The sequence below is a fragment of the Octopus bimaculoides genome, chromosome 1, assembly GCF_046866305.1.
Source record: "Octopus bimaculoides isolate indiv1 chromosome 1, ASM4686630v1, whole genome shotgun sequence".
NCBI lineage: Eukaryota > Metazoa > Mollusca > Cephalopoda > Octopoda > Octopodidae > Octopus > Octopus bimaculoides.
Genome location: NC_142928.1, coordinates 126,314,202 through 126,337,848, shown reverse-complemented (window position 1 = coordinate 126,337,848; position 23,647 = coordinate 126,314,202). Strand labels below are relative to the sequence as shown.

The 23,647-nt window shown below is 30.8% G+C and overlaps 1 protein-coding gene across 11 annotated transcripts in view; it reads left to right on the top strand.

Annotated features, from left to right (window-relative positions):
• The window catches only part of LOC106879265 (serine/threonine-protein kinase OSR1), a 268,230-nt gene that overhangs the window by 191,831 nt on the left and 52,752 nt on the right, over positions 1-23,647 (top strand). For 6 of the 11 annotated variants that reach the window (XR_016243127.1, XM_089357475.1, XM_089357489.1 and 3 more), the window contains one exon: positions 6,647-6,673. The exons of the other annotated variants lie outside the window; for them this stretch is intronic. Coding sequence is in view for 5 of the 6 variants with exons in the window: in XM_089357475.1 (XP_089213601.1) it covers positions 6,647-6,673 (27 nt within the window). In the remaining variant the exon portion in view is untranslated. The remainder of the gene's footprint in view (positions 1-6,646; positions 6,674-23,647) is intronic. 11 annotated transcript variants of the gene reach the window in all.

Sequence of the window (23,647 nt, the reverse complement as noted above, 5' to 3'; positions counted from 1 at the left end):
ATAGATAAAATATATATAAAATATATAGTTTTAGGGAAAAGAACCAAGTTTCAAGAACTCATCAATGAAAATCCACTATCACATATAGAAAAATTAATAATTAAAAGCACAATAAATGAGTATAATATAAAACAAAGTAAATATCAATAAGATAAAGATAATATCTTTATCTTACGATATTTACTTTGTTTTATATTATACTCATTTATTGTGCTTTTAATTATTAATTTTTCTATATGTGATAGTGGATTTTCATCGATGAGTTCTTGAAACTTGGTTATTTTCCCAGAGCATTTTAGCTCTTATTTCTAGCAATGTAGGTGTTTCCAACACCTTAGTCACATTTGGTGATTGGCGTTAGGAAGGGCATCCAGCTGTAGAAACTCTGCCAAATCAGATTGGAGCCTGGTGTAGCCATCTGGTTTCACCAGTCCTCAGTCAAATCGTCCAACCCATGCTAGCATGGAAAGCAGACGTTAAATGATGATATATATATATATATATTTACATAATTTTTCTCGTATGGCCGTAAAGCCTTTTCTGTTTGTTTTCCTGTCTTGTTTTTTGTCCGCCACTACATTCCTCCATGGCTAGATTTAATTTGCGTATACAAATTTAATCTGCGATCCATGGGACGAGCCGTTTTAGCGATGCGTCCTGCCCAAGCTCGTCGAAACGCCAGTGTTAAAACGTGGGTGGCTGATGAAGGAGAATGTTCTCTATGTGGCTCGTGTGTTCTCGTCTACATTTGTTTGCAATGTCCTGTACCCAGATATGCACCTATACATACAGGTGGATGTCGGTATGCACATACCTGTACGTATATGTGCATATACTCATTTACTATTTGTTTATATATATATATATATATATATATATATATATATATATATATATATATTTATGCATATATATATATATATTCATATGTGCATATATATGCAGTATGTCTGTATATACATATGTGTATGCACATGTATATATATACATATAGTTTTGCGTATATATATTTTTGTGTATATATACATATGCGTATATATATGCATATGTACATATATGCCTATGTATATATATATATATATATATATATATATATATATATATATATATATATATATGCCTATGTATATATTTATATATGTATATATATATATATGCCTATGTATATATTTATATATGTATATATATATATATGCCTATGTATATATTTATATATGTATATATATATATATGCCTATGTATATATTTATATATGTATATATATATATATGCCTATGTATATATTTATATATGTATATATATATATATGCCTATGCATATATTTATATGTGTGTATATATATATATATATATATATATATATATATATATATGCCTATGTATATATTTATATAGGTATATATATTTATATGCATATGTATATATTTATGTATGTGTATAGATATATGTGTATGTATACATCTATATATACATATATATATATATATATATATATATATATATATATGCATACATATATGTATGCTTCTATATATTAATACATATAAGGTTGGGTGTGCTTTGCGTACCATTACTTGAGAAATTAAAAATGCATATTAAATAAACACATTAAAAAACATGTATACTGATGGGTGGCAAACTCAGATGGTCCCTAATTCTTTGCCAGTTATTAACAAATGGTAATTCTCAGTTTCACACCATGAATGATAAGAATGAAAACTTTTCATACTGGTGTTGCCTGTGAAAGTATCTGAGAATGTAGGTCCTCGAGCAAAGAAAACACTACACACACATATGCAGAGGCACACAAACACACACCTGCCGTATGTTTTTTGTTTGTGTTTGAGTAGTTACACATAATTAAGTAATTTCATATATTTTGACACAAAATTGATATCAGCTTTATCAATCTATGGTGCATGCAACTTGTAAGAAAAATTCCAGGACTACAACAATTAAGATTTTCTAATAAGTTATTTCGATTAATATGTATATTTACTTATTTATTCTTGAATCCTGTACAGTCTTGTGTAGCATCTTGTATTCTCTTCCAAGATGGAGATGAGTGCCAATATCCCATGTGACAGGCTTGATAATTGCTGAGAAATGTGTCTTAGCATGAAATGAACGGTAGCCTTGTTAACCCACATGTAAAGAATATCTATCCATCAATGTGCACTCACTGTCACTATTCGATACTTTTGTGTGCATATATATATATATATATATATATATATATATATATATATATATATATATATATATATATGCGCATCTGCATATGTATCCCCTTCTATCTGTGCTTGTGTATATCAAGATCAGAATAAAACACAGGATTCATTTGAAACAATTTTTTAATCATTATTATATCATAAATCTCAAGAGTCTTTACACGTGTTTCCCTAGCATACACCAGTATACTGTGCAATACTCACTACAAAGACAATTGCATTATCACTCTATATGCTTGATCATCAGAAGAGAATTGTAAGTAAATCCATTATAGGTAGGCAGATGTAAACAATATTTTATATTTGCCTCGCAACATTGATAACCAACAATGAACTAAATTACAGTTTTCTTATGATGATCTGATGTATAGGGAGATTATGTGATTGTCTTCATAACAATTATTGCATAATATACTAATGTTTGCTAGTGAAATATGTGTAATGATAATGCAATTTATAATGTTATAAAATCTTACATTGCAACTGAATATGTGTATATGTATACATATACATATATTTGTACATGCATATGTATATATGTGCATGTGTGCTTGTTTATATTTGCTATGTATGCAAACCTCTCATAGTAAACAGTGTTAATTTTGGAGAAGTTGTGCACTCAGTTCATACCCTCAATGCAGTATCCCTTATTTGAAACACAGGTAAAGGTTAATGATAAGAAGGGTATCTGCTTGTGAGAAAAGTTAATTAATATAATCACTTAGCTGAGATCAATCAAGGAAAAAAACTGACTTAAAGCTAATGATATGTGTGTGTGTATAAATGTAAATATTTTATGTGTATCTACATGTGTGTGCTTATTCATGTTTGTACACATCTGTATATGTGTGTATTTTTGTAAATGTATGTTTACGTATAAGTTTTGTGTGTGTATGTGTATATATATTTGTGTGTGCATATATATCTATGCACATATGTGTGTCTATATATGTGCATATGTGGTCTGATTAATAAGTATCTGAGCTGTTACTATATTAACGAAGCTAAAGCACACAGAGTGAAGCTGCTTGATACAGATTGACCTTGAACTCTGCTGTGCATGCACACTAAGTTTTAATGTTCTAGATCACTTCTGCTGTTTACAGCAATGCTTGAAAGAAAGGTGTGTAGTGTGTGATTGACACATTAACCATGATAGAGGAAGTTGAGCAGAGAATCTGCATCAGATTTTGCCAAAAGCTTGGTAATACTTACTCGTAGCAAAGTTTTACGCATAGCAAAGTTTTAAAAAAGTTTTCATTGTTCTCAACACAATCAATCAAGATCTTGTGCAACTGAAGCCCGTGTGTCTTTTTGGTCAGCCGAAAACAGTTTTGACGCAGATTTGGCAGACACACATCTCATGCGTAAATCTTCAGTCATAATGCTCTGAACTGAACCATAATTAATCTACACATCCTCTGATAATTCTTGGATGGTGATTCGATGATTTCCTCTGAGCTGTATTTTTCTCAGTTCTGTTGGTTGTGGGTCTCCCAGAACGTTTGTCAATATCGGCATATTTTCGGCCATCTTGAAAATGTCTCAACCACTCGTACACTTGTTTGTGGCTCATACACTCCTCTCCATACACTTTCTGCAACTTTGCATAGGCCTCTGAGCAGGTATCGCCATGACAACTTTCTCTGTCATGGTCATTGCAACAATCATTTCCTCCACACCTTCCTTCCAAGCACTGCTGTAAACAGCGGAAGTGAGCTAGAATGTTAAAACTTAGTGCACATGCACAGTAGAGTTCAAGGCCAATCTTTGCCAAGCAGCTTCACTCTGTGTGCATTAAATTCATTTCTATGGCAACAGTCCAGGTATTTATTGATCAGACCTCTTATCTATATGGATGAATGGGGACACACACACACACACACACACACACACACACACACACACACACACATATATATATATATATATATATATATATATATATATATATATATATATATATACACACATATGCATATACATATGTGTTTACATATGCATATATATATATATATATATATATATATATATATATATATATATATATATATGTGTGTTCATATATATAAATGTATATACACACTTTTGTATATTTACATATATATTTATATGCGAGTGTGTTTTTGGGTTGTTTATGTATTTATACATATATATCTTTGCTGAAACAATATTCAACTTGAAATTGCACATTAATGCATATATATATATATATATATATATATATATATATATATATATATATATATATTCTTTGAATATACTATTATTTTTTTTTAAATGATGATTAAGAGTCGTCGTGGATTTGTTTTTGTGCTACTTTGCTTGAGGCTACTTGTTTTTGTTATTATTTTGCAGTACATTTCTGATCTGCTTGGCACTTATTACAGCATGTTAGTGCCTTAAAACTATTATCTATCAGAGAGCACAGTATACACCACAGCTCTCAGTTGTCATGCGTTAGTAGAATTTGATGCAAGCCAAATGGATTACATATAATGTTATGGCTTTGTTATTTTCATAAAAGTATGTTTTGTGAAAGAACCATCATATGCATATTGTATTTGTATATATACATGCATTGGAGTATGTGCTTTAACACATGCACATATGAGTATGCAAAGTGGTGTTGCATATAAGTTATTGATGGTTAAGGGCGGCATTTATACCTATATATCCTCTACATTTTCAATTATAATTTGTTCTGCTGTATGTAGACGCTTATCAATTGGTTTCCATTTCTGAACAGTTGAACAGTTAATTTTTTTTTTTTTGTGTTGTTTCAGTTTCATCCTGTGATATGATAATATATACACACACACACACACACACACACACACATGTATATATATCATTCTGGGTTTAAAAGAGTTGAAATCATTGTAATTTATATAGTTTTAATGTTTAAATCAAATGTACATGTGTGTGATACATCTACACACACACACACACATTTTAGACTATTTGTTGAATCTATATGGAAAGTGGTTTTGTAGATCATTTAATCATCTTCGTCATCATATACATACATATGTGTGTGTGTCTGTGTGTGTATATATATGTAATGCATACAAAGAAACTTATCTGCTCCCTGTAATCATGGGAAAGTAGATATTAAAATGATGATAATATATATATTTGTGTGTATGTTTATGTGCATATACATATATATTCAACATATGTATAGTTTTTCTATAATACTCTGGATACAGAAGGTCTGATGTCATTTTTTCTCTGAGGTGTTTTTGGCTTGTTGATTGTACTCATGAAAAACAGTATTTGACTATGAAAACAGGTGAATGAGATATGAGAAATTGAGTAAATGTATGAAGGTCAGTGTCTCTTATTTATGTACTTTTTTTGTCAGATTACGTCTCATGTATACTGACTTTCAAGCTGTTATTGCCCCTCTTACATTTACACAATTTCTTACTTTTGATAAATTTTTCATCTTCGTTAGCAGTCACTTTCACAAACCCTTTGTAACCATATTTGTTTTTAGCATAATAAATGTTGGTACAGTCAAAAATTGTGCTCTTGAGGATAGTCAACATGCCACCTCATGAAACTTAAGTTGCCTTTCTGTATCCTATATATCATGGTATAACTCTTCTATGTACTCAATACATTTTATAAAGCATAGTTATTAAATTTATTCTATTTATGTCTTCTCTGTTGCTACTCTTGAGTTTCCTTCAGGCAACCATTGGGATTGTCATATAAATATTCATTTAAAGAAAATGCAGAAAATTTCTAGCTGGTATTGAGACAAAAACCTGTTTATTGGCTAATTATTACAGATCATCGTATGTAACTTGCACATGAATTGAATAATGCATCAGAGCCAATTTAAACATTGAAGATAAAACACACTCATATATACTGTCTCTTTTTCTTTTAAAGGTAACTCATATATTTTCTGAGTTATCGTATCTCAAATCAATATTTGACAAATGCTACTTTCCTAAATGCATTTTATTATTCTTTTGATATAAATTATCACCATGCTTTCATTTGCAATCCAAAGTGAAATTCAAATTAGGTGATTGGTGACAAAAGCATATACACAAACCACACACACATACACGTGCGTGTGTGTGTGTATGTGTGTGTAGTCAAAGTCAAAATTGCAGACTTTTTTTGTGATGTGTTGATGCCATAAGGTATGCTTGTAATGATAACTGTAAGTCACAGAAAGATGCAATCTTTTGTAATGAACATATAAAGTACTGAAATGTGTGTCTGAGTGTTTTGATTGGTTCCATGGCTAGGGTATCTGTTGTGCTGAAGTTAATGATGTGTAAATATGACTTTCCCTTCTCCACTTTCTCTTATTCATTCTTCTCCTCCCCTCCATTAATCCCCACAAGTGTTTAATGTACTCACCATTTCTTTTCATTATAACTCCTTTTTCAGTCCCCTCGAGTGCTGAATAACGTTGAGGTAAGTGTTCCCTGATCTGGACAACAAGTGATCCCCTTGTCAGTCAAGTCACACTGCGCTCCCTCCAGTGATTGTTCTCAGTCTTCCTACCTAGATATATATATATATATATATATATATATATGTATATACATGTATATATGCCTGTGTGTATGTGTTGCTCCGTGTGTGCTTGTGGGTGTGTGTGAATGTGTATGTATGCAAGTATGTGTGTATATATGTACATATACATACATACATATACATACATATAAACATGCACAGAGGTTAGGCACACACTTATTCATTGTCATTTTTTTCTGTTAACTTTTGTATGATGATTCTTTCCTGTTTTTCATTCTCCTTTGATTGCTACACATGCATAGTTTTTCATTTTTATGTTTATGTCTGTAGTTTATTATAAACATCATCATCATCATCATCATCATTTCTTCTACTATTACTACTACTACTACTACTACTACTACTACTACTACTACTACTACTACTACTACTACTACTACTACTACCACCACCACCACCACCACTACTTATTGTTTGATCACTTCAACACAACTGCTGCTACTGCTATTGCTGCATAAATAAAGATTTAAAAAAAAAAAAGCTGCTAATAGATTTATTTATTTTTTTATTATTATATTTTTTTCAACCATTTAATATCTTATGTTGCTGTCTCCCACTTTTAGCAGTCTTTTAGTAGTATTAGTTCTTGAGTTTTGCAATTATTTGTTTTGTTACTTGGTTTATATTCATCATCATTGGTTGTTCTATTGTGGTTTTGATTATTCGTCTTCCTGTTATTCTCTTCCTCCTTCCAAAACAACGAGAATTTGGTTTCTCACAGGTTCAAATCTCTCTTACCTACCTTGTTGGATGTTAGGACACTGTTGACATTAGAACATCCCCTATCTTTGTTGTTGTTATTGTTATTTTCATTTTTGCCATTGTATTTCAGTTCATAACTTTGCCAAAATTAGCAAATTCTAATATTCTGAGTATTTCCCATTAATCTAAACAACTTACATTATCCACGCAAATTTAGACTTGGCAATCCAGAATTCTTTATTTTCAAACCAAATTTTGTTTTAATTTTGCTCGGCTCACTCTTTCTCTTTATCTCTGCTCATATACAATTTTGATGTCTTCTGTTACAAAATTATCTATTATAAATTTATTTGTTTGTTACTGTTACACATTTTAAAATTCACGCAACCATACCATCTATTTTCTGCTTGCTTTATGAGTTTTGTTTCAGATCAGCAGGTTAATTATAAAGAAATGATCTTTTTAGATGATTAATGTTATTTATAACTGACTTTTGCCTGCTTAGCTTCAGCCTTTTTTCCTTTTTTTTTTAATTTTACTTATTTTCTGTTTTTCTTTCTTTCCTTTTGGGAAAAATGAACGTTTCATGTTTGTAAAACAACATTGGCTTACTTGAGTTAATTTTCAATAGAATTAGGATATAATGACTAAAAACATTTTTGATTTGTTTTTTTTCTGTTTCTTTTCAAAATTAAAAAAAATTTTTTTTTTATATTTTAAACAGCACAATTTTAATTTTTTCACTTTATTGCCTATAAATTTTTATTTCAACCCTGAATGGTCTAAAAGTAGTAAATAAAGTCGTAGCGCTAGCCATTCTTTGGAGATATGTTTTCCTTTATTTTAATTTCAGGCATTACATATTTTGCTGTTGCCATTATATTTTCTCTAAACATAGTTATTGTTTTTGAATCCTTTTTGTAAAGAATTATGTTACAATTTACTGTAGATTATTAAGTGTGACCTTATGTATTTCAAGAGTCGAGATTGATGAAATAATTTTAAGGTTTGAAATGCTGACCTTCAGTAAAGCTATGATGCCTGAAGAAGTGGGGAAACTTATGTAATTGCTAGCCTCTCGTAACATAAACACATCAAGTCTCTTTCAAACATGGGGCTCAGTGAAAGTATTCCTTCTAGATAAACTGAGACTGAAGAGATATGTGGAAAGGTACTATTTTCAAATAATATTTTACTAGCTATTAAATCATATATATATGATGATCATGATATATAAAATCTGTGTGTGCCTTTCTCAACTTATTTTTCTTGTTATTCAGTCAATGAATGTCTGATAGATTGCTTTGTGATTATTTTTAGAAGACAGACACAGATTTTGATACTTTGATTCATGCTACAGAAATTAAGTATTTTCAATCTCGTGTATATGTGTCTGCAAATATTTATGTATTCATAAGTGTGTATTAACTGGATCAACATAGTTATCTTTTTCCTTCATAGTACAAGGCGGTAGTGAAATTATCACGCATTTTGGCATGTGATAACGTGCCTGAAAAGTTGTTTCAGGTGTGCTTTAGGAATACACATGCAAACACATGTTATAGCAGTTGCGACAGTATTGACCACCTATAGAGAAGAGAGTGGGTCATTGGTCCTCACAAGTAATCTGTGTAAATATCCCAATTGTGCAGCCCCTTTGTAACTAAAGAAGAGTTCACATATTCTTTTTCCTCCAACCAGATGGACTTTCAACCTTATAAGGATTAGTATCTATTGTTTAGTGGTCTCCGAAATTGTGGAAACTGTGCATCTTGATAAGAGTGAGTGCAGAAACTACTACATAAACAACTTAGTATTGATGCATAGACTCCCACCAAAGTCAAAGAAAGCATTACTTTAGACATTCATTATATACATGATGTAATTACATTGTAACCCTTGCACTCTTGAAAACACTTAGTAGTGTATATGTGGACTACAGATATACATGTGGGTGATGTTTGTTAATTCTGAAGGAAGAAACAAATGGAAATATGATTTAAAAAAAAAAAAAAAAAAAACCAATGTCACTCTTATTTCCCCAAAGTCTTTTGTACTAATTTCATTAATTTCCATCCATGATGATGGCTATGTTTATATTTTCTCATTCCTCTAACTATTGAGTAGAAATGGTTCCTTTGCTTCATAACATAGTCATTACTGATTTACTTCTTAGAAAATCATCTTCTAATTGGATGGTCTATGGTCTGCTTCAATCTTTAATCATACAATCATTTTTTTCTCTGTTTATTTCTAGTTAGATGTTCTCTCTATTTTGGTCACTTTGTGTGTTTTCATTTATTTATTTATTTATTTTTCTTTCTACCTATAATTAGAGTCCATCACATTTGTTGAAAAGCAACATAACATGATTTCAGAGGTCTACATGTTTGACAAGTGATTTAACCCGACACTGTGTTGAAACTGAAACAATTACATCATGAAAGAGACAGCATAACAATATTAAAACACACAATATAATCCCTTTTGTTTCATTTAGTAATAGTTTAATATATACTATAAAGTGTTAACAGATGTGGTACATTTATAATTTACTGACCCTGTGCCTTTGCATCTATTGAATAGTACCAATGACCAAATGACAAACACATGATAGATATTTATTTCTTTTTATGCATTGTAATGTATAATACTGCCACAAATTCAATAGTATTTGTGTGCTTTAAATAATCATGATGTATTTGCTAACCAACGTATTATCCAATGAAAAGTCTCCTATATCTTTTAAAACATTTAAAGATGTACAAATATGTTGTCATTAGCAACTGCTTTTAATTTATTGCACTGATGAAGTAAAATAATACTTTGTTAAAAAAACACTTGGTAAATTCACGATAGACACATTAGTATATGAAAACTTTGTTTGCAATCGTTCTGTTTACTACATTACTTGTTCAGCCTTGAACTGCAAAATGATATTGTTTAGAATTGCTTTACATATACATGTTACACATTAATTAGTTTCTGTCTGTATGAATACATGCTCCTTTTTACAGAATTATGTGAGAAAAAAAAAAAAAAAAAAGAAATAATAGTAATTGGCTTACTCTGAAATTATAAATCCACAATCTTTAATTTCTGACTTCATATACAAAAAAGAAATCTATTCCACAGATTTTCCTTTGTAGCTTATCATTTGCAACTTCATTTACATATATCATCCCTTGCAAATTCTACATTTACAATATATTTCAGATAGAAATACAGTTATCTAATAATATTAAGCAATGATACCAGATGTCACATCTTTCTGTCTATTTTATGACACAAATCTTGAATAATGAATGCTTTACAATAGAAATAAAATATTTACCAAGGTAGTTCATTAGGGCTCCTGGTATGTAAACTGTTAAATTACACTAACTTAGTTGTTGATGAAAATGTCTTCAAGTGTCAATTAATTTAAACTCTGGATTTCATTTTTAATTTCTTTTCATTCATATCCTACCTACTTTGTGAGTTTTTAGCTGATTTAATACTGGTTTAATGGCCCATCATTCAAAAGGCTCTTTATTTGTACCGTATCCCTATTTCTGATAAAAGGTGCCGTTCACTGATGGAAGATTCAGCTTTCTGTTAGAAAATATAGTTTTACTCAGTTCATAGCTGGAATGTACAGTTTAGCTCAGTAATGTGCAGTTCACTCCTGAAAAGTACAAGGTTCTTCTAGTGTTCAGACTATTCTGTCAAATTTTAATGCTTATTTGTTCACATTGTTTTGAACTAATCAGGCATTATCTTTGAGAGTTCAATGAGGTGATTGTTTATTTTTAGACATTGCAGGGTAAGTGTGAGAGGCTGGTTATGGCCAGTTAGAACATAGTACAAGTAGAATATTTGGGTGGGATCTGGCTAGTTTAAATGCTAAAGGTTTTAACTAAATAAGGTGCAGCTCATTGCTGGAAGGTACATTTCATCCAGTAAGTTGCAATTCTTTGCTGGAAGCTACAGTTTATTACTGGAAGATATTGTTTAACTTAATAATGTTATTGCTGGAAAGTATAGTTTAACTTAATAAACTACAGTGTATCTCAGTAGTGAGGTTGGTAGTATTGAACAACTGATGTATTTTGTTGGTTTAAATTCTCAGTTGAAATCCTTTCTTGAATAACACATAGAAAAAGATGGTGGTTTACTTGACTGACTTGTTCTAAATGTATGAAAATATTTTTTCCGTTGAAATTCTTTATGGTGCCCCCTCCTCTCATTCTTGTATTACTCTTTTACTCTTTTACTTGTTTCAGTCATTTGACTGTGGCCATGCTGGAGCACCACCTTTAGTCGAGCTAATTGACCCCAGGACTTATTCTTTGTAAGCCTAGTACTTATTCTATCGGTCTATTTTGCCGAACCGCTAAGTTACGGGGACGTAAACACACCACTGTCGGTTGTCAAGCGATGTTGGGGGGACACAAGCATATACATATATATATATATATATATATATATATATATATATATATATATATATATATATATATATATATATATATATATATATATATATATATATATATACGATGGGCTTCTTTCAGTTTCTGTCTACCAAATCCACTCACAAGGCTTTGGTCGGCCTGAGGCTATAGTAGAAGGCACTTGCCCAAGATACCACACAGCGGGAATGAACCCGGAACCATGCGGTTGGTAAGCAAGCTACTTACCACACAGCCACTCCTGCGCCTATAATTAAGAATTACACTATACTTTAGCAACTACCATATTTAATATTTGTAAAGTAGTTTGGATGTCTTATGGTTTTGGGTCAGTCACCTGTGTGTTATGTCATGTTATTGATATGTGTGTCTTTCATCACAGATACTCACACCTGTGTCTACTCAAAGTATCTAGACATATAGGACATTCCTTTTACCAGTCCTTGTCTATACACATAATTTATTGAATCCTAAAGTATGTGTGAGTAGTATGTATATTTTTTTATACACACGCACACATTCATACACTATATATTTAACTAGAGCATAAAGTATGTGTTACATAGAAGCATTATGTTTAGGTGATTTTTAACTGATCAGAAAGCCTATTCAATGTAGATTAAGAAAATAATTTTTCATTATTTATTTTTCATTTTCTTCTTTATCGCTTTTGACTGAACAAAAGGCTCTTTTAGAAGATGAATGATGCACTGAAATTCATCTGAGGCCTGAAGACCAACTGAAATATCTTTCTTTGGTGAATTTTCTGTACATCTTTCATTTTTGAAAATGATGTTTGTGTGGTCGAAAAATTAAAATATTAACTGTTTTATTTAGCCTCATTGTTTGGGCTTTCTAATCGATTAAAAAGCAGATATAATAAATACAACAAAAAATAGTTTTTATTTGTTTTTTGCAATATATATCTCAAATAAACAGGTGCTAGGCATCATATTTAAGGTCATCTGAAGTTTTCATGATTAGGATAGGTGAATACTGATGCAGTTTCTTTTATCTGTTGTTATGGATTAGTTGGACAAAGAATGAAGGGAAAGTTAATCAAGCACTGCAGCTTATTTAATTGAATCTGCCTCCAACCCCAAAATTTGTGAACTTGTGCCTATGTTAAATGTTATTATTAAGGTGGCAAACTGGCAGAACTGTTAGCATGTTGGTTATAATGCTTAGTGGCATTTCTTCCAGTTTCTTTTATACTGAGTCCAAATTCTGCGATGGCCAACTTTGTACTTTGTCCCTTTGGGGTTGATAAAATAAGTACCAGTTGAGCACTGGGGTAGATGTATTCAACTAACCTCCTCTCCATAAAATTGCTGGCATTGTGCCAAAATTTGAAACCATTATTATTATTATTATTATTATTATTATTATTTATTGTTCTTTTTAACTCCGGTTTTGTGGGAACTCCTGGAGTCTTGCATACATAGCGGGCTTGCTGCCTGCAGCCTACGGTACCATGCTATCTGTTCTTTTCAAATATTTAATTCTTTCCTGATTATTCTGGCCATGCCAAGGCGGCAAGGCAGGGGATTGGTAGAATTGTAAAAGCATTGCAGAATATGTCTTGTAGGATTTTGTAATGACTCTGAGTTCAGATCCTTTTGAGGTTGATAAAATAAAGTACCAGTCTAGTGCTGGGTGTTGAAATACTCAGCTGATCCTCCTCACTCAGATTTTTTTGTCATTATCAAGAGTCAGGGTCCACGGAATTGGTAAAGCTTTAGACCAAATCTCATATGGCATTTAGTTACCACATTTTTTGGCATACAAGTTAACGTAGTGTAAACCTTCAATCATTGTTGCTATCTTTCCAAATCTTGCTAAGTTTAAAACATGGAAGTCTTGTTCCTCCAAAAGTGTCTTAGTATAAACATTGATCAACCCTTTTTTGCTTTTATCTGAAAAATTTGACTTGTTTGCTGGAAAATATAGCATGTCTCTTCGATATGTTCAAATTTCAAATCCTGCAGGGGCCAACTTTGCTTTATGGATACCTCTTTACATGCTGGAGTCAATTCAGTCCACTGTATTGTTGCCAAAATTTCTGACTTTGTATATTAGGAAGGACTTTAATTCAATCATTTTTTAAAATTCCATTTTGTTTTGTTTATTTAGTTCATTCTGTCTCGCCCAAGCTTCATATCTTTAATTATTATCTTTATATCATTTTCTCCATCACTTTCTTACCTTCCTCCATCCACTACCCACCTGGTCCATTGTATGTGACAGCAGCAACATCAATTTTTTAAAAATAATTAAAGTGATTAATATAGATTCCTTCTCAATCAGTCCTTATAGGTTTTTATAATCCTGTCTTTCAATAAGAAGCTTATAATAAAGCCTTGGCCTGCTAGAAATAGTAACCAAGCATCTTCTTTAATCACACCTTTATAAAAGAGCTGACATAAGATATACACTATGTCTAACTAAAAGGTGGGATTGTCACATCTGGAACTCTTTCCATCATAAGCCTGCTCACTCTGTTGATCTCTGGTTAAACATCAATACCAATTTAGATGCATAACTCTTCTAAGGATAATAAAATGTTTGTTTAAATGATAGTGACTCCCTACTTGGTTATAAAGTTTTAACATGAAGGCAAAATGCTAAAGTGATGTATTTAGAGTAAATTAGCCACCTAGCTATGAAAATTTCCTCCTTTCATTGTTCATGAGAAACCTAAAATTCCCTGATTGAAATTCAATCTAGAGATGAGGAGATCTTGTTATATGTATGAACATTTGTTTCTCTTTTTATTGGAGTAGCTAAAATTGTCATTGTCTCCTCCATTAGGGAGTAGTTTTTTTTTTTTTGTAAATTTTCCTAAAAGTGAGTAGTATTACTTACAACTATTTCATGCCACCACCTGCTTCTTTTTTAAAGGGCAGGAGTAACTGGGGGAGTTAATGTAATTAAAATTCAATTTTAGATTATATGTTGAGAATAACACATGAACATAGTGATGGTTGCATTAAGTTGTTTTGAAGGAGAAAGCTTTGAGAAATGTCTTTAATTAGTGATTTTGCATGTAAGACTTTAGATAGAATGACAGAAAGAAGAGAGATGGTTTGATAAGATTAATGTTTGGGTGGTTATTCTGTGAAAAGTCTGAAATTCTGAGACCATTGTTGTGATTAGCAGTTTGACAATGTAGTTTAAATGAGTATTGTGTCAGTGTACTCTCTTAGCCAGTCACAACAGGAAATGACACCAACAGTATATAAGTTTAATAAAAACAGGAAGAGAGAGAGAGATGTGGAGATTTAGAAGATAACGTGTGCTCTTATCTTAATTCAACTTGAATTTCAAACTAGTTGACTGTAAATGTGACTTGCAAAATGTAAATTTTATTATTTCAGAGTTTTGTGAAAGATTCAGCTAAAAGATATATGTCAATTTATATGTGAAATAAGCAAGGATTACACATCCAGACCACAGTTTCTATTTAATCAATCATTCTGGTCAACTGTACACATCAGTGGAAAGAAATATTTCTGTTTGACTGAAGAGATGATTGAACAAAAATTATGGCTAGGATATGTTACCCCTCTTCATTCCACTCAAATTAATGTGTATCAGACTATACTCATTAATATATGTATATATGTGTGTGTATCTGTCTATATACATAGTATTTTTCTTATCAATCAGAAACCAAACTATTCAGTGACAATTGATACAGTTTAAAAGTTTTGTACTTAAAATATTGGTCAGTTAATTTACTGGTATAATTTTCTATATAATTTCAACAAGTCAAAACAACTTAGAAGCAAAACTTTCATGAAACTTAATCCAATGATAGTTTGGATTGTTATTTTTCTTGCTTATATTTTAAAATACATTTTTTTCTTCCACATTGATAATGTATTTTACACCAACATTTTTTGATGGCATGCTGAACTTTGCATTACAATGAAGTGATTGCATTACAATGAAGTGATTATATTTTGTTTAGCTTGTGTTATGGTTCTTGATTTGCATGAATTTCATTGTCTCTTACTGTTTTTATTGTTGTATTGTTTTTTTTTATCATCTTTTGTTAGTTTTAGAGCTTCTTGTTGTATAGATATATATTTTCCTAGTTCTCTCTGTCTGTCTGCCTGTCGTATTTGTAAGCTCATCTTATGTCTAACATGTATCTTAAAGAAGGAGTAAGCTGTTTTGTTCAGAATGGTTCCAAATGTTGACAAGTATTGGATGCAAAGATTTTAAAGTTTCTTTAGAATGGATCATTTCAAAATAGTATTTCTTTTTCTCTTTCCATATCTAACTCTTAAGCCATGTGAAACTGTCTCTGGTTCTTCGATAGTAATTACATATTTTAAAGTGTTCATATTTAAATGTAAATGTTCTATTATAATATTAAGCAGCAATCTTTTGTTACATTCTGAAAACCAGTTTGATATGAAAAATAAATGCAGCAGTTGATGATTTTGAAATGGAATCTGTTAAAGTTCTATGACTGCTTTTTTCTTTACAACTCCATGAGCAGATTAACAGAATAAGCTGTCTTCTTTTGTCTGAAGTAGATTTTTAACTCTTACATTAATAAGTATTTCTTGATGCTTCTGTTTTATCAACATTCTTGTAATTTCAACAATGCAAAATTATGTAAAAATATTTCTATTCTATTGAGAATACATTGTTTTTTTTTTTCTAATGCTAGAAAAATGTTATTTAAAAAATTAGGAGTTTTAAGTATGTAGGTTTATTATAAACTTTGAATCAAAATCTTAAGAGGAACACACACACACACACACACACATCAAGAAAATAAACCATGTAGTAAAGTTAAATGTTACAACTCTTGATTAGCTCATGTCATCTACCATACTTTAACCCTTTAGCCTTCAGATTACACTATCAAATGCAATGCTTAATTTATTCACATTGTTTTGAATTAATCATGCATTATCATCTGGTAACTTTGAGATTTCATTGATGTGGTTGTTTAGTTTTTGAATGATATTGTAGGGTAGATATGAGAGGTTGGATCTGGCTGGTTTGAACATAAAACAAGTCGAGTATCTGGCTGGGTTAAATGATTTTTGTCACTTTCTATTTTCCTTATAATCAGGCTACTAGTCCAACAGAGAAAACTTGTTTTAGCTTCCCTTTTCTATCTAGATCTGAAATTTTCAATAAGCTTTAATATTATTTCATTTAAATTGTATTTGACTTATTTTCATTATGTCTTCTTACCAATGATTAAGTACCCCTACTGTCACACATCAGTGTATATAATTTAAGAATACCTATATGGAATGACAAAAGGATTCTTCATTACATAGGTCTGCTAACTTTATATTTTCAAACATGTGCTATCTCCTAATGAACAGTTATTACAAGAGAGATAATCATTTTCATAATATTTAGCAGGGTTAGAAATTTGAATTTTAAATTAAGAATATAATGGAAAAGGTGTATCTAGTGCATGTACTAAATTTTTTGTTTTTGTTTACTTATTATGAAGTTAAAAAGATTTTTAATAAGTGGTAATCATGTATAGCTCTATTTCATTCTTTTCAGAAATTGTTTACATGATATAACCTAGGATTTCTTATAGATGGAAAATAATCAGTCTGGAAAATATTCATGGATGGTGTTTTCTTTTACTTTTTTCTTTCATAGAATATTAGTAGTTTAGCAGAATTAGTGTACATGTGTAGTGTGTGCGTGTGCGTGCATGCATTCGCGTGCACACACACACACACACACACACACACACACACACACACACACACACACACACACACACACACACACATGTATGTAGGTTAGTTTATCATTCCTGGGATAATTTTCAGAGTATTTATTAATGCATCAGTAAAATGGAAATAATTCCATAAACATTCAAAACATTCTCTGAAAAGCAGTTTACCCAAGTTGAAAACAAAGGTACAATACCCAAGCCATAAACTAGTGTTTACACTTCCGTTATAAATGCATATTCTAGAAAAATTTTTTTTTTTTTTGTTGGGTGGGGTAACATAGCTTTTTTCTTAGAATAACATTTCAGTCATGTGGCATTTTCATGTTTCTCTTCAGATAAAAAGTTTACTTTCATAAATTTTTCATGTTTTCCATCTAATTTCTGTCTGTGTTTTAGTATCATTTTTGAAGTAAATGTTTTCCTTTTTAATATTCATTTTTACTACCATTTACATGAGAAGTACCAGTGTCCAAGTAGTCTGTTTTAAAAGTGAAGCATTTTTTTCTCCATGTTTTCAATATTTTAAGAGGAGAAAAATTCTTCTAATATATTCAGACCTAGTTTATGTCGGTTTCTTGGTTTCAAAACGGGTTTCATTTCTGGAAAGGGAGGAGTGAAGTATTTGGCAGGAAAGAGAAAATTTCTAACTATAGTTTACTAGCAGGTAAAGCATTTCTATGGTATCCAAGTTTATAAACCAGTAACAAAAAGAAAGAACAAAAAAAAAAAAAAAATAACAGTCTTATCAAAGTACATACATTTATAACATCCTTGGATCAGCTGTCTACTAGCAGTTTTCTTGCATAGTTTATCATGTTATCAGGGATCAATGTCATTTTAACCACATTGAGTTAGCTCATGATCATTGCTTAGGGATTAACTAAAAAAGGAAAGGCTAGACATGATAAAGCTTCATATCAACACTTCAGTTTGTTCATGAATATTGCCAATATTTTAACTTTCAAAGCCAAAACTAGTGTTGCTGCTGCTTCATACATGCACAGTGTTCTTGCACAAATTTCTCTGGGTTTTTAAAATATAAATGATTTATATTTTCTCAGTAGATACTGGTATTTAGGTTTAATCCTTTAGCATTCAAATTCTGTTGAATGTAGTGCTTATTTATTCATGTTGTTTTGAATTAGTGTGAGGTTGGATCTGCTCAGTTTGAACATAAAACAGGTAGAATATTTGAGCTAGATATGGTCAGTTAAATGTTAATGGGTTAAGTTGGAAATTATGATTATTAGTGCTTTTCTATGTGTGTGTATGTATGTATATACACACTCATAAATGAGAATCAGTGATGAATGAATGTATTCAGTGGGACTCAAATGTGTGTGTGTTTGTTTCCTGTAAAGGAAGATTGATAGCAATAAAGGAAGAATGGAGTTAGAATGAATTGAAGAAGGTTGGCTCATAAAGTTCTAAAACAGCTGTATCCAAAATGGTATGCAACGACTTATGTGAACTTATGATCATATGATTACATGAAAAGCTGACTTAAATCGTTATGAGCTTACACTCTTCATTTCTACTCCTGGCATTCAATGTAACCACTTTCTGTTGAATTTTTTTTTTTCATTAATTTCTATAGGTGGCAGATGAGTTCTGCAATTTATTATTTAGTTAACTCAAAGGAAGCATTCTACAACTTAAAAAGTAAATCATTGTATTTGCAATGTGTTTTTTAAGACAGAAAGCAAGCTTTCCAAAAAGGCCATTTAATGACTACAATGTATGTGTATTTCAGTTGCCTAAAATGTGTATAGTCTGTCATATAAATGTAACAAAGACATTGTATAACCATTTGAGGAAACTCCAAGTAACAACATTCCCAGTCTTGGAAACTGTGTGTGTGTGTGTGTGTACATACAAACTATACATACTAGCTTAAAAGCTGCACTCCATTTGGACTTTTCAGCTAGCTCTTGCAGAGGTCTAGTTGGGCTTGTGGCCCAAAACTAGAGAGAGAAATAATAATAAAGCATTTATTGGTATCCTACCTTCAAAAATTAATATCACAGAGTATCACATTTGGAGAATTTTGTATCACTGTGACTTTTGGAGATCACTGTAAAGCAGCAGGATAAACAATATTCTTGGTTTTTACCATTTGGTGAGAGCATGAATTGATTATTGTCATTTCCCACTCTGAAACAAATAACATAGACCTGACCATGGGAAAAGCAGGGCTGTATGATGTAAAGTCCAACAATTTTGAGTGTTTGTTGTTGACTCTTGTTAATTGACACTGCAATATTATTACTGGAAATTGAAGTCTCTTGAATTCAAAAGGCATGCCTTTCCTTGTCCATTGAGGATTGTTGCTTCCAAAAGATGTGGATGCATTTGCCTGACAATCAGTCTTGCTCCATTGCACAACTTAAGTTGGATCTATATATATATATATGTATATATAGAAATAATAGTTTTAGGGAAAAGAACCAAGGTTCATGAACTCTTCAATGAAAATCCACCGTCACATACAGAAAAATTAATAAGTAAAACCACAATAAATAAGTATAATATAATACAAAGTAAATATAAGATAAAGATAATAAAACGACTACACGTGTTTCATAACCTATTTTCAAATAGAAAGAACATTTAAATCGGTTAATACTATTGAAAATCAATTCTATTAAAAAATATAGCTAATCGCCAGGTCAAAATACAACAATAATAATAATAGTAATAAAAGAATTGTGCTTTTACTTACTAATTTTTCTATATGTGACTGGATTTTCATCGATGAGTTCATCAATCTTGGTTCTTTTCCCTAAAACTATATATTTATATATATTCAATACTGTGAAACTTAATTTAATTTTAAATTTTATAAATTGATTTTGAGTGTTGACCTGTAATTTTGAATTTTTATCCCTAATATTATTATGATATATATATATATATATATATATATATATATATATATATATATATAGAGAGAGAGAGAGAGAGAGAGAGAGAGAGAGAGAGATGTATATAGATATAGGTACATATATCATCATCATCATCATCATCGTTTAACGTCCGCTTTCCATGCTAGCATGGGTTGGACGATTTGACTGAGGACTGGTGAAACCGGATGGCAACACCAGGCTCCAGTCTGATTTGGCAGAGTTTCTACAGCTGGATGCCCTTCCTAACGCCAACCACTCAGAGAGTGTAGTGGGTGCTTTTACGTGTCACCCGCACGAAAACGGCCACGCTCGAAATGGTGTCTTTTATGTGCCACCCGCACAAGCCAGTCCAGGGGCACTGGCAACGATCTCGCTCGAAAATCCTACAGGAGCCAGTCAGGCGGTACTGGCAACGGCCACGCTCAAAATGGTGCATCTCATGTGCCACCCGCACAAGAACCAGTCCAGGGGCACTGGCAACGATCTTACTTGGCTTGCCGGGTCTTCTCACGCACAGCCCATTTCCAAAGGTCTCGGTCCGTAGTCATCGCCTCGGTGAGGCCCAATGTACGAAGGTCTTGCCTCACCACCTCAGCCCAGGTCTTCCTGGGCCTACCTCTTCCACGGGTTCCCTCAACTGTTAGGGTGTGGCACTTTTTCACGCAGCTATCCTCCTCCATTCTCACCACATGTCCATACCAGCGCAATCGTCTCTCTTGCACGCCACAACTGATGCTTCTAATGTTCAGCTTTTCTCTCAAGATACTTACACTCTGACGGGTATTCACATTGACATTACACATCCAACGGAGCATACTGGCTTCATTCCTTGCGAGCTTACGTATGTCCTCAGCAGTTACAGCCCATGTTTCACTGCCATGTAGCATGGTTGTTCGTACGCATGCGTCATACAGTCTGCCTTTTACTCTGAGTGAGAGTCCCTTTGTCGCCAGCAGGGGTAAGAGCTCTCTAAACTTTGCCCAGGCTATTCTTATTCTAGCAGCTACACTTTCAGCGCACCCACCCCCACTACTAACTTGGTCGCCCAGATAGCGGAAGCTATCGACTACCTCTAGTTTTTCACCCTGGAATGAGATAGAAGTTGTTTCCTGTTTGTTTGCAGTCTTTATTGCACCTGAACATCTGCCACAAACAAAAACTAACTTGCTAGTTAACCTGCCTTTGATGTTGCTGCACCTCTTATGTGTCCATAGCTTGCACCGGGTACATCTTATAGAGTTACTACCTACTCCTTTTCTACATACTGAGCAGGGCCATCTACCTGAAGGGGTTTGTGTTTTATCTACCTTCCTACTTATTAGGATTTTGGTTTTAGCTAGGTTGACTCTAAGGCCCTTCAGTTCTAGACCTTGCTTCCACACCTGAAACTTCTCCTCTAGTTCTGATAGTGACTCCGCAATTAGGGCAAGGTCATCAGCATAGAGGAGCTCCCAGGGGCAACCTGTCTTGAACTCCTCTGTGATTGCCTGGAGGACTATGGTAAATAATAGGGGGCTGAGGACGGAACCTAGGTGGACCCCTACCTCTACCCGGAATTCATTGCTGTACTCATTTCTGGACCCCTACCTCTACCCGGAATTCCCTACCTCTACCCGGAATTCCCTACCTCTAATATATATGGATATATATATATAGAGAGACAGAGAGAGTGAGAGAGAGAGATGTATATAGATATAGGTATATATATATATATATATATATGTATATATATATATGTGGAGATATATATATATGTGGAGATATATATATATATGGATATATATATATATATATGTGGAGATATATATGTGGAGATATATATATATATGGATATATATATATATATGGATATATATATATATATATATATATATACGGATATATATATATATATATATATATATATATATGGATATATATATATATATATATATATATATATATGGATATATATATATGGATATATATATATATATATATGGATATATATATATGGATATATATATATATATATATATGGATATATATATATATATATATAGGATATATATATATATATGTATATATATGGATATATATATATGGATATATATATATATATATATATATATATATGGATATATATATATATATATATATATATATATGGATATATATATATGGATATATATATATATATATATGGATATATATATATGGATATATATATATATATATATGGATATATATATATATATATATATATATATATATATATATATATATATATATATATATATATATATATATATATATATATATATATATATATGGATATATATATATATATATATATGGATATATATATATATATATATATGGATATATATATATATATATATATGGATATATATATATATATATATATGGATATATATATATATATGGATATATATATATATATATATATGGATATATATATATATATATATATGGATATATATATATATATATATGGATATATATATATATATATGGATATATATATATATATATATATGGATATATATATATATATATATATATATGGATATATATATATATATATATATATATATGGATATATATATATATATATATATATATATATGGTATATATATATATATATATATGGATATATATATATATATATATATATATATATATATATGGATATATATATATATATATATATATATATATATATGGATATATATATATATATGGATATATATATGGATATATATATATATATATATATGGATATATATATGGATATATATATATATATATATGGATATATATATATATATATATATATATATATGGATATATATATATATGATATATATATGGATATATATATATATATATATATATATGGATATATATATGGATATATATATATATATATATATATGGATATATATATGGATATATATATATATATATATATATATGGATATATATATGGATATATATATATATATATATATATATATATGGATTATATATATGGATATATATATATATATATAT